The sequence below is a fragment of the Humulus lupulus genome, chromosome 6 (genome assembly GCF_963169125.1).
Source record: "Humulus lupulus chromosome 6, drHumLupu1.1, whole genome shotgun sequence".
Lineage (NCBI taxonomy): Eukaryota > Viridiplantae > Streptophyta > Magnoliopsida > Rosales > Cannabaceae > Humulus > Humulus lupulus.
In genome coordinates this window covers 12,782,752-12,795,980 of record NC_084798.1, presented here as the reverse complement: position 1 = coordinate 12,795,980, position 13,229 = coordinate 12,782,752, and the positions used below count along the sequence as shown (strand labels likewise).

Genomic DNA, 13,229 nt, shown 5'->3' with positions numbered 1-13,229 from the left:
GCTAACCATAAAATACGATAATGTTTATAAATTAATATATTGATAATGTAATTAGTTAAATAAATAAATCTTACCCAATATGAATAGGAAGCAACCAAAATTATCCTGTTTCTGTATCTTCCAAGCGATTTGCCATTGATATTGCATTTTGTGTTTGACACGAATCCAAAGCCAAAGTTGGATGAAAGAAACGAAAATATTGTGCTCGATTTTCTTTTTCCAACTTTCGATGTAAGATTCTAAATATTACAATTGAATTTGTAAGACAAATAATGTTATTTTGTGCATGAGAATTGTTATCCCCATTTCCTGCATGGGCTCGGGGCCTTCGTCCTGGCCTACTGTCATGGGCCAGGTCAGCCTGCGGGCCCGGCCCAAGGCCTCTTGGTATGGAGAGTGCCCAAGGGGAAGGGTATGGACCGGGGATTCATGTCTGGGACCATTGGAGGGGTCCGGAATGTCCCTCCGGATCCGTCCTCCGCGACGATAGTCCGGGCGGCGTACAGGGCGTTCAAACCGCCGCGGCCTACGTGTCCCGATCCCGGACCCCTGGCACTGTCCGGGCCAAGGGTAAACGAAGCGGGACAAAGGTAAATGGACCCTGATCACCTCGCCCCCGGTTGAAGAGGCCAGGCGTCCAGGATCCTGACGCCGCCTCGCTCCACGTGGGCGTTGTCCCCCACTTTTCACCTGCAGAAAAGGCCACCTCGAGCTTGCACGCTGATGTGTCAGGACTGCGCAGCCAAGTACTCTGACTGGTCTTGTCTCCTGAATCTTCCTCGTGACTCGAAGTGATCAGACCCAAAGCGTCGTTTTGTCGGGCGAGACATAGTTCTAAGGTCAACCTATTGGGCCTTAGTTGGTTTGGATTTCATGTATTTTGTATCTTTTTGTATTGGGCCTCCACTAAAAAGGCCGCTTATATCCATTTCTCCGATGGGCCTGGGTCGGATCCGGCCCAGACCTGGTATTCTCATACGCCTATAAATATAAGCTACAGAACACTGTAAAAGGGGTCTCCTTTTCACGAAAAAGACAGAAACTCTGTCAAAATATAGAGAGAAAACTCCATTGTAAAAGCTTCTTCAAGCTCTAATAATATAGACTCGTGGACTATGGCTAGTTAACACCCCAACCACGTAAAAACCCCGTATCAATCTTCTGTTTTCATTATTATTATCAGTAAATATTACTCATTAATAGAGTTGCCGAAAATCTCGGTTAACAGTTTGGTGCTTTCATTGAGAGCTGAAGGAAACTAGTGCTAACGTCAAGCCTTTACTACGATGGTGAACACACGACACACCACCTTCGACCCTACCAATCCAGAACAGGGCAACGGAGACCCGCTGCCTTCGCAGCATGTTCCTCAGGACCTGCCCGAGGACGTGCCTCCTCAAACATCTCACCAAGACGAGTCGCAGGACTACGAGGGTGGGACAGAATACGAAGTGGAAAACGAGGAGGAGTATTATCAGGAGGAAAATGAGGGGGAATACCACGACGAAGCTGCGGATCCCAGGACCCCCCGCGACGATCAGTAGGACTTGGAAGTGACCAGACTAAGGCAGCAAGTCCTGGATCAGGAAGCTAGGATCGCTGAGCAGGCGGAGGCGCATTGCCGGATGCAAGAGTCTCTCCAGGCCCTGCAGGCGCTCATGGCCGCGCAGGGTCCGGCAACCAACCCCACAGCTGGCCCACTTCCAGAAACGCAGCCACCCGCTCCCCGGGAGCAAGCCGGGGTCCCCAGAGGTGCCAGCCCGGCCCATCCCCCGGAGCCTTTTTTCGAACCGGCTCCAAGTGGCCCGGACAAGGAGCGACGGAAGACCCAGAAGAAGACCACCCCCGTCGAGAAAGCCGGGGCACGTTCACGGCCGCTACCCAGGAAAGAGAAGGTGCGCCCCGTCCCCCGATCGATCCGCATGGGACGCGGCCACGGAATGGACAGCCCCGGCACGCCCCAGGGCCAAACGGACAGGAAAGGTCTTTGCACCCAAGTTCCTTGGTCAACAAGAACCGCCGAGAACGGTCTCACCGCGAGGAATGCCACGCCCTCAGTTCAGGGGATGACACTTCCCAGATAGATTTACGTGATGGACTGAATGCTCAGAAGGAGCGAGCTCGCAAGGGAAAAATACTCCCTCGAGACGGCGACCTCAGGAACGACATCAACGACAGGAGGAACGAAAGAATCCCCCTGGAGGATAACACGGCCAAGCTGCTCATGGAGCAGATGGCCGCATTAAAAAAGGTCACCGATCGCCTAGTCCGCAAGCAAGAAGGCGTAGACACTGACTCCGACGAAGAGGATAAAGAGCCATGCGCGAGGCACATCCTGGACGCCGTACTACCCAAGGGGTTCAAGATGCCAAGCCTCACTGCCTATACTGGAAATACGGATCCTGGGGACCATCTGTCCCGGTACAACCGACTCATGACAGTAGCTCATGTCAGCGAAGACGGCAAATGCCTCTGCTTCTCAATCTCTTTGGGCGGTCCCGCCGAAGAGTGGTGGAAGAGGCTTAAACCAGGGTCCATCCAATCCTGGTCCGGGCTGCAGTCTGCGTTTCGAAAGCAGTTCGTGGCCGCCATGAGGATGGATATGCAAATCAGCGCTCTCGCCAATATTAAGCAACTCCCCGCGGAGACATTGAGAGCCTACATCCAGAGCTTTACTGAAGAAGCCTCCAAGACGAAAGTCGACGACGGGCAGCGCCTGGTGGCACTGCAGTCCGGGATCCGGGCCGAGTCCCCCCTTTGGGATGACATGCAGCACAGCAAGGCTGCCACCTTGGAAGAATTCATCAGGAGGGCCCAAGGATTCATCAACTGGGAGGAAGCTCAGATCCAGGCCTTCGGGTGGCCCCCAGCTCCTCATCCCGTCTCTCAGACGATTCCGGGATATACGGGACAATTCCCGGCGCAGTCCTACGCCGCGCCCCCCATTGCTCCGGGATCGGCCGTCGCGCCCGGAGTCATCTACACCCCTACGGTATACGACCCTGCCACTTCGGGGTACGCCCCGGCCCAGTCAACCCACTTCTCCGGTTATGGCGCCGCGCCAGCAGGACACAGCATGGCCCTAGTCGTGGCCCAGCAGTCACAAACGGGAGTGACCGAGGCAAGCGTGAATCCCTCCCGGGGGAAGCGATCAGGCAAAGGCCAGAACCGGCCCGAGCCGGCCAAAAAGGGGAAGAGGGGCTACGAGCCCCAATATTCAGAATACACAAACTTGGTGGACACCAGGGAAAACATCTACCTGGCGACAGAGAGGGCGGTCCACTACCGGAAGCCTAGCCCCATGTTTAGGGGTGAAGGAATCGGAGAGACACCAGCAAAAGGTGCGCCTATCACAAAGACGTGGGCCACACCACCGACGAGTGTCGACAGCTCAAGGATGAGATCGAAAATCTCATCAAGCTGGGGCACCTCCACCAGTGGGTAAGGATGCCCGTGGGAGTCCCGGGCATGTCAGCAAGCCCCGGGCAATCCACGGCCCCGGTAACGACTCAGGCATACACTACAAGAAATCTGATCTTTACCTACTAATATTTTACCTACCAATATATATTGGTAGGGAAAGCAATGTTTTGCCTACCAATATTTATTGGTAGATAATATTAGTAGGTAAATGCTAGTCCATTATATTATATTTCTGAATAGAGCTTTACCTACCAATAAAATCAGTAGGTAATGATCTTTACCTACGTATATTATGGAAGGAAATTTTTTAACCATTCCCACTCAATTTTCCCTCCATTTTTTATTTTCATTATATTATTTTATTATTATAAGTGCTTATTTGGAAGCTTATGTGGACTAAATAAGCTGACATTTACCTACCAATTTATTACCTATATATATATTGGAAGGTAAAAGTATCTTTTGCCCACTAATATTTATTGGTAGCGAATATTGGTAAGTAATTATTTGTCATTAGTATATTAATTCAGAAATGTTATTTCCTACCAATATTACCTACTAATATGGAGACTTTGCCTACATTTATTTAATAGGGAAAATTTTTACAATTGCCGCTCAATTTTTCCCTCCATTTTTGCTTACTTTTCATTTTTTATTTTTATAAATGCTTATGCGTAAGCTGATGTGTTATAATATTGATGATGTGTTAAATTTGGTGTAATATGTGTCTCCCATCTGGCCTATTTTTTTAATTTTTTTTTTTATCAAATTAACAAATATATTATATCACTGTTTCCATTTACCCTTTCACAGATCAGATCACTGTTTCCCTTTCACGCACCCTTCCAGATTAGATCACTGTTTCCCTTTCTGTTCTTACACAGCACTGCCGTTCTAACAGCCGTTCCGTTGGAGTCACAGCCTCTTCCAGTTCTTCCTCAAGACCGATTCAGATCGAAGTGACCAAGCACCGTCTCTCTCTCCGGCGCGGGACGACTCTCATCTCGGCCACACACGGTAACTGAAGCTTAATACACTCACTCGACCATACACGGTAACTGAAGCTTAATGTCCTGATTTGTTTTTTTTAGTATATTTAGAAATAACTTTTCTGTATTTGATTTCTTGAAGCTTAATACACTCACTCACTCACTCAGAAATGGTTATGTAAACAGAAGCTTGTTACTCATAATCCCATTCTTTTTCTTGAGATTGCTTTAAGATATATCCATTTTCTCTACAGTTCTAATTGAATTCAAGAAAAACCCAGAAATGGTTATGGAAAATATACACATATATTTCCAAGTTGGCTTATTGTTTTGGCATATTCAAGTAACTATAGTTTATTCAAATTCTGGGGTTTTGTTTAATCGCTTATTTGAATATTTTGGTATATTTTGTATTCTGAATGTGGTGCTCTTGGTGATTTGCCCTTGCACTTTCTTGAGCTCTCGTTTTGTTTATTTATAGTGAGTTTGTTTTTCATTGTGGTTGGGTATGGCTGTTTAAGATATGTTTGGCCGTAGTATTTTTTGTGACTCTGTACCACTAGTAATTAACTGTTTAAGGTGTGCTTTTGTAGTTTGGTGCTCTCTGATTTTGGGGCACTTTCCATAAGAAAATAATGGAAGGTCATCTTGCCACCAACTTTTTTTAATCTGATACATAACTATTTAATTGAACCAGGAACCTCCATGAACATATTGTATTAGTTTATAATAAAAATGGCTGCTTTAAGAAGTCATTGGCAGCCAACATATTTGATTATGCATGTATTTGTTTGCTCTTAAATTGTAGCAGTAGCATCCTTTTGCTAAAAAGCTGTTTTCTCAAACTCTTGATTCTTTGCTGCTGTTGTTGTTTACAGGGAGCGTGGTTATCTTGTTACTGATGAAGTGTTTGAGGTAATTTTTAACTTAGTTGCTTTCGATGAAAGCCAAGTTGTAATTGTATGTTGACTAGTGATTGGTGGTGGCACTTATTTGTCCAGTACTTGTAGCTACTGGTATGAGAGTTATTATTAGCTCGTGTTCTCTCTCTCACTCTCTCTTTCTCTCTCGATTTTCGTGTTGTTAATTTCCTATTCTCAATTGCTGCTAAATATTGGTCGCAGGCATTGGTAAAAATTGGATTCTTGCTGGACTCTCCTGCTTTTTACACTGTTTGTGAGGTAAATCATTTTTTTTTATTTGGTAACATACCAAATATCATTTTTTTAAAATACAGGCTAACATACAAAATTTTACACTGTCTGCTGATTATTTTGCTATAGAACGATTCATATCTTTAATGTGTTATGTTATGAACAAATGATTCATGCAAAATTCTGATTTATTAAGGTCTTATGTTGTTGACCTATGGAAAGTTTCTGAATGTTTTATGGATGATATACTCTACAGCCTCATGCATCTCAAATATTGTTTTGTACCAAAGAAATTGTTTAAATGCAATGACAAGTCGACTTAATATCTGTAAATATAGGGTTGCTTTATTCGGACTGTATATGCATCATTTCACTGTCCATATGTATATGTTCTGTTAATCAGTCAATCAGTCACTGTGAACTGTAGAGGGGTAGACAAAATAGGATTAGCAGTTGAGGATTTTTCTGCTTGTGCCACTTCATGTATGTATGCCAAATGATCTAGCAGGAATACATTAGTTCTAGAAGACCGAAGAAGAAGATGTAATTTGGCCTCTGGTATTGCTATCAGTATACTCTAATGACATAAAATATATACACCTATATTTCCTTTTGTACTAGACGTGTATTATGATTATAGCACAAACTTGTGGGTATCTATGCACACATATCTCATACATACATAAGCAGGATGTTGATAATGCATTATCTATAACAGATATGTATACATGTACTGAGATTGATTAAAAGTCTAGTTTCTTTGGAAGAGACTACAAAATAATAAAAAAAAAAATCAATAAATTAACACTATTTAATAAGCTTACTGTCATTTTCTATTGGTACTTAGTTTAGAGTTTAGAGACAAACTGTTATGGTTTATTTGCTTTGAATATATACAAAAATATGTGCACCACATATATATACATACATATAGTTCTTTCAATTCAATATTGTTTTTTTAAAAAAAAAAGAAAGAATTAATAATAAAGATGCATTCATGAATCTTTGTCAGATAGATCAAATCTCATGTTACTAAATTGAACCTCCCCAAAAAATGCAATGTCCATGAGAGGTGCTTGTCTAGCAGCAACTTCCATGATTCTCAGTTTAGCTGCCCCAAGTAGCTGAACCATAACAATTTTCATTGTTTTCCTCATCCTTTTGTAGCCTCTCCATTTTCATTTCACTTCCCCCAAATCAATCTCCCACTGTCTCTTCTTTCTTATTTTCCTAATTCGTTTATAATAATCTACAAAAGAGAAAAATCTTTAATATTTACCATCCTTTCTTATTCTTTTTCTTGCTCTTGTTCTCCTCTGTGTTCTTTTTAGAATTTGGGTTCATCATATTGCTCTACCAACTACAACAAGGGACCCCATTTTGTTGGTTCATGGATCGTCATTGGATAAATATACCAAATAAACTTTCAGCAGAATATGCTGCTGGAATGAATGAATTCATTAGTGTTGCAAGACACTCCATGGACTCCAATGGGATGGTTCTATGCCCTTGTTGTCGATGCGTGAATAAGAAATCACAATACATGCATGTGATAAAGTTGCACCTGATCACTCATGGATTTCTTAGTACTTACACAAGGTGGTATCACCATGGTGAGCAAGTAGAGGAAGTAGAAGATGATGGGTTATTTGATACCGAGGAGAATGTCGAAGATTCGGATCAGAGTGATGATTTGGCGGCAGGTCTTCATGATGCTATTGGTAGTAAGTATTTTGACATTGGTCCAACTAGTGACTTCAATGATGAATCTCCACTTAATGTGGATGACAAGTATGATGCATTGTTTGAGTCACTTCATAAGCCTTTGTACAATAATTGTAAAGGTTTCTCTGTCTTAAGCGCGACGGTGAAGTTGATGAATCTCAAAGTGCTTAACAAATGGACAGATAAATCATTCGACGGTCTTTTGGAGTGTTTGAGAGAGATATTGCCCAAGGGTAATCAGTGCCCAGGGAATTATTACCAGACGAGGAAGCTTCTTTGTGAGGTGGGCTTAGGCTATGAGCAAATTGATGTTTGTCAATACGATTGTGCATTGTTTTATGGTGAGAATGCAAATGCAGTGTCATGTCCTGTATGCAAGTCTAGTCGTTATGTACGAAATCAAATCCCACATAAACGACTTAGATGGTTCCCAATCAAGGCACGACTTAAGAGAATGTTTAGTTCGAAGCACACTTCTAAAGATATGCGATGGCATAAAGAGGTACGAAAAAATGAAGCTGGGATTTTACGTCATCTTGCTGATGGGGATGCTTGGAAGCATTTCGACAATGTGTATCCTGACTTTGCAGCTGATTCTAGGAGTGTACGAATGGGGTTGTCGTCATATGGGTTTAACCCTTTCTCTAATATGACATCAACCTATAGTTTGTGGCCAGTGATATTGATTCCGTACAATATGCCACCTTGGGCTTCTCCTAATGGAACAAACTATCTCATGTCTTTGTTAATTCCAGGCCCTAAATCTCCTGGAAAAGATTATGATGTGTTCTTGATGCCATTAATTGAAGAGCTCAAAGAGTTATGGGATGGAGTCAATGCATATGATTTGTATGGTCAATGCATGTTTAAACTTCGAGCTGCAGTCTTGTGGACAATTAGTGATTTTCCTGCTTATGCATACTTTTCTGGGTGGAGCACTGCTGGTAAATTAGCATGTCCTGTTTGTCTTGAAGATATAAGATCTCGAAGAATAACTGACAAACAATGTTTCATGGGACATCGATGTTATTTGAAAAGAAACCATTCTTGGAGAAAAAGTAAAGAATATGATGGATCTACTGAATTACGTGGCCCTTCTAGAACTTTTACTGGTGACGACATTTTAAAGCAATTGGATGAAATTCCTATTCATACCCCTGGTAAAGCACCAAGTAATTCTTCTAGAAAACGTAAGCGTGGAGAGAAAGAGCTGAATTGGTGTAAAAGAAGTGTTTTGTTTGAATTGCCATACTGGTCAAAGCTCTTGCTGCATCACAATCTTGATGTGATGCATATAGAGAAAAATGTATGTGATAATATTATTGGAACACTTTTAGACATTGAAGGTAAATCGAAAGACACTTTAAAAGCTCGTAAGGATTTACAAAATCTTAATATTCGTGAAGAGCTTTGGCTGAAGAAGGACCCATCTAATAACAAGTTTGAAAAACCTTATGCTAGTTACACTTTGACGAGAGAAGAATGCAAAGATTTTTGTAAATTCATTCAAAGTGTTAGATTACCGGATGGATATGCTTCGAATATTAGTCGATGTGTAATAGATAATGACAAACTAGGAGGAATGAAAACTCATGATTGTCATGTTTTACTTCATAAGATATTACCAGCTGCATTACTTCCTTTTCTGACAGACAACATTCGTGGTACTTTGATTGAACTCTGCCAATTCTTTCAAAAAATTTGTGCAAAAACATTACAAATTTCTGACATAGAAGAATTGAGAGATGGAATTGTAATAATTTTGTGCAAGTTGGAAAAGATATTTCCCCCATCATTTTTTACCATAATGGTTCATCTTTGTGTTCACCTACCCGATCAAGTGTTATTAGGTGGTCCAGTTGCTTCGAGATGGATGTTTGGGACAGAACGCCATATGGGTTTGTACAAGAAATATGTGAGAAACATGTCTCGGCCTGATGGTTCAATAGCAGAAGCTTTTGTTGTAGATGAAGCTGTAACTTTATTGTCAAGATATGTTTCTAACATAGAGACAAGATTCACAAGACCCGAGCGTAATTGGGATATACCTTCTCCAAATCATAAGTTAGATGTTTTCAACTCCAATGTTCGTCCATTAGGGGCATCTACTATCAAATTGCTTCAAAATTGGAGACAAGTCGTTCAATGGTATATATTGAACAATTCTGTAGATGATATCCAACATTTTATCGAGTAAGTAACAATTTATTTTATTCTTCTAAATTATCTCAACAAAATATCATTTACTTATTCATAGAAATTAATTTGAATGTAGTGATCATATAAAGTTGTTGGAAGAAAAAGGTCTTTCAGATTCAGAAGTTGCCTTAGAGCACAAAGAACAATTTCCTTCTTGGTTTAAGAATAAAGTAAGAGATTATCATTAATGGTTTCTTACTAAATTCTTAAGTTGTGACATCATTCATCATAATTCAAATTCTTTCATACTACAGGTGTCTCAAATGCGAGTTCAAAAATCACCTCTTGCCAATGATGATTTGTACTCTTTATCTCAAGGTCCACTTGAACGGTACAACACCTGCCAAAGTTGTATTGTAAATGGTGTTCGATTTCGATGTAAAGAGTGTGACGATACTCTTAAGACACAATGTTCTGGAATTTGCACTGAAGGTGATCATGCCAATATTAATATACTATACTATGGTGTCTTGATTGAGATTTTGCAGTTGTCATTCGTTTTAGATCGGAAGGTGTTCTTATTTCGTTGCAAGTGGTATAACTCTAATCCAAAAGGTAGATCAATTGTTGTGGATCATAATTTGACTTCCATCAATACATCTACTGATTGGTATTCTAATGAACCATTTATCTTGGCAACTCAAGCACAACAAGTTTTCTATTTGCTTGATATGAAGCGTGGTTCAAATTGGCGGATTGTTCAAAAAGTAAATCATCGATCTATTTATGACATTCCTGAAATTATGGAAGAGACAGTAAATAATGATGTGTTTCAAGAAGAAGAATCATTTCAATTGCCACCTTTTCAACCAACTGAGGATTTCATTGAAAGTTCGTCTTTAGTTCGATTAGATGTTCCTTCTGTAACTCTTTCAGACCAACTTGTTGTTGATTTATTTTTAAACCAAAATCAAAATGTTGACAAGGATAGTGACTTAGATGAAGATTTTGATGAAGGAAATATATTCTCTAATAATGAAACATTTCTCTCAAGTGATGACACCAAAAGTTATACAGAATCAGAATGTGATGATGATGCAGATTCTTAATGCATAGTTAGTCATCTTGTCATTGATCAGTTAGTGCCTCGTGAAATTTGTTTACAAATGTTCTTCCCCAACTAGCCAACTAGCCAAGCACCCTGTACACAAACAGAAATACAAGTACAGAAACTAAGGTTTGCAAAAACTGAGATGAAATAAGATATCCATATTCTTAATTCATAGGTAGTTTCTTAATATTTGTAAATATTTATTTACTAATCATTTTCTTTGTTTTATTTCACAGAATTTTAGTCATGGCACCTGGTCGTCGCACCACTCGATCTACTGCTCAAAGTCAACAAGTTGAACCAGTCATTGATCCTCCTGCTCCACCTTCACAAGTTGTTCGCACTACTCGGTCGAGTATAGAGAATCAACAAGTTCAACCAGTCATTGATCCTCTTGCTCCACCTACACAAGTTATTCACACTACTCGGTCGAATTTAGAGAATCAACAAGTTTGTCGCACCACTCGATCTACGGTACTCAGTCAACGACCTAGAACCACCGCACAATCTAATGTAGAGAGAGAACACCCTCAAGGCTCCACACACCCTACCTACTGTACAGGGTGAACAAGTAAATGCGACGGCCCATTTTGATACCGAAGATGATAATCAATCTTCCCAAGTTCCATCAGGTAAATTTAATGTCTTTCATGTTCATTTCTTTAAATTTCTATTTATTTTAATTAAGATTATATTGTATTGTAGGACAAACATCTTCCTTTAAGCCACGTGGAGTTACTCGCGGCTTGACAACTACAACTATAGCTAAGGCATCATCAACTGGAAAGTTGTCAGTGACTTTTAATGCGGAGTGTCGTCAACCAATTTGTACTAATGCTGAGAAATTTAATAATGAGATTGGATTCATTATTCGTAATCATGGTACATTTCATTATAAAGAGTGGAGAATGGTCCCAGAAGATGTGAGAGCTCCATTGCGACACTATCTTTTGGTAAGTCATTTCACAATATTACATTTATATTTGTAATATTTATAATTAATATTGTTTTATGTTATAGGAACATTTTGACATCAACTTGAATGATGAGACAACTAAAAAATGCATTGATGAGCAAATGAGAAAAGCTTGGAAGAGTCATAAGTACAAGCTGCACTTATATTTCAAAGAAATTGGAGGAGAAAATGATCTTAAGTTGGCCAAGAGCAAACGTCATCCAGACTTAAAAGAAGAACATCAAGAAGATTGGATGATTTTGTGTGATCGTTGGTGTTCTCCTGAATTTAAGGTAACATTTTTTAGTATTTTGTTTTGTCTTTGATTTACAGATTTTAGTGTTAAACTGTTCAATAAAGTTTGTAATAAATAGACATTGTGTTGTTCAAAAGAAAATGTTGTGTAAAATTTTTTCTAATAAATTTTATTTGGATTTATTTCTTTAGGAAAGAGCATTAAAGAATACTACCAATCGATCAAAGAGGAAATGGGAGTCGAAAAATGGTTCAGTCTCCACACCACGACATCACATTCGACGTGGAATGGTGTTAACTTCTCCTACCGGTCAAATTGAGACATGGCGTCTAAAGCATTATGATGTTGAGAAAGGATGGACTGGAATAGAGCTCGGCCCATTATATGTAAGTAATTTAAATTTAAATTTTTATTTATTATATTTATTATATTTCTTACTAATAATTAATTAAATATAATATTAGGATAAAATGATGGAGTTAAGGGGTCAACATCCTCCAGAAGAACTGTCTGATAAAGAGATTATGGAGCGTGTACTTGGACATGATTCGGTATACTTGCGAGGGTGGGGGCGGTCTCCTAGTGTCACTACTTCTACTTCACATCGTGAAAATATTGTGGGTAATCAACCAACTTATGAAGAGTTACTTGAACGACTTAATGATACAACTTCCCGCCTTAATGCTACTAACGAACAACTTAGTGTAGTTATGGATATACTTCGTCATAACAATTTGATGGCACCGCCTCCACCACCTCCAACAGACCAAGCTTCAGATGCAAATTTAAGAGAGTTGCCATCTATTTCAGTTCGGGAGTCACAAGATGATTCTTAGTTTATTTACATTAATTTATTAAGGAATGAACTTTATGAAGTTTTTTTTATTTTGGTAGGGGTAACCTTAAAATGATAACTTTATGACTTATTTTAGTATTGAACATTATAAAGAATTTTAGCATTAAACATTTTATTATTGAATGATTTTTTTCTAGTTTATTTCTAATATAGAACATTTACAAATAACTGTTATTATCTTTTACCTACACATAACCATTAAATTTGAACAAAATATAAATTGTGTAACAAACCAATAAAATGATGTTATGTGGGCTAATAAAATGATGCCACGTAGGATGCCACGTCATCAGACACGTAAAACTACAGAATCCATGTTAGCATACACGTAGGATGCCATGTCATCAAACACGTCATCTGATGACTCATCAATTGATTTATAACTTAGTGGGGTCCACTGATTCTTTTACCTACCAGTGTTAATAAGTGTAGGTAAAGACTCTTTCTCCACTAACTTTTACCTACCAATCTCTACCAATTCAATATTGGTAGGTAAATCATATTACCCACCATTAGGCTAGTTTTACCTACACTTACAATTGGTAGGTAAAGACCCCATTTTCTTGTAGTGATACCCCCCCCCCCTCGGGAGGGTATGCATAGGGACCTCCAGCGCAGGCC

The 13,229-nt window shown here is 39.9% G+C and overlaps 2 protein-coding genes across 2 annotated transcripts; both read left to right on the top strand.

Moving 5' to 3' along the window:
- The first annotated feature begins 6,625 nt into the window (after positions 1 to 6,625).
- On the top strand, positions 6,626 to 10,962 carry LOC133784714 (uncharacterized). Its single transcript, XM_062223997.1, has 3 exons — positions 6,626 to 6,686; positions 6,898 to 7,682; positions 10,778 to 10,962. Exons 1-3 carry the CDS (start codon positions 6,626 to 6,628, stop codon positions 10,838 to 10,840), a joined length of 909 nt encoding a protein of 302 aa, XP_062079981.1. The 3' UTR covers positions 10,841 to 10,962.
- A 169-nt stretch (positions 10,963 to 11,131) lies between these two features.
- Positions 11,132 to 12,460, top strand: LOC133784713 (uncharacterized). The gene is made up of 6 exons (XM_062223996.1): positions 11,132 to 11,173; positions 11,247 to 11,494; positions 11,562 to 11,789; positions 11,944 to 12,138; positions 12,217 to 12,303; positions 12,395 to 12,460. Exons 2-6 carry the CDS (start codon positions 11,450 to 11,452, stop codon positions 12,458 to 12,460), a joined length of 621 nt encoding a protein of 206 aa, XP_062079980.1. The 5' UTR covers positions 11,132 to 11,173; positions 11,247 to 11,449.
- The last annotated feature ends 769 nt before the right edge of the window (positions 12,461 to 13,229 follow it).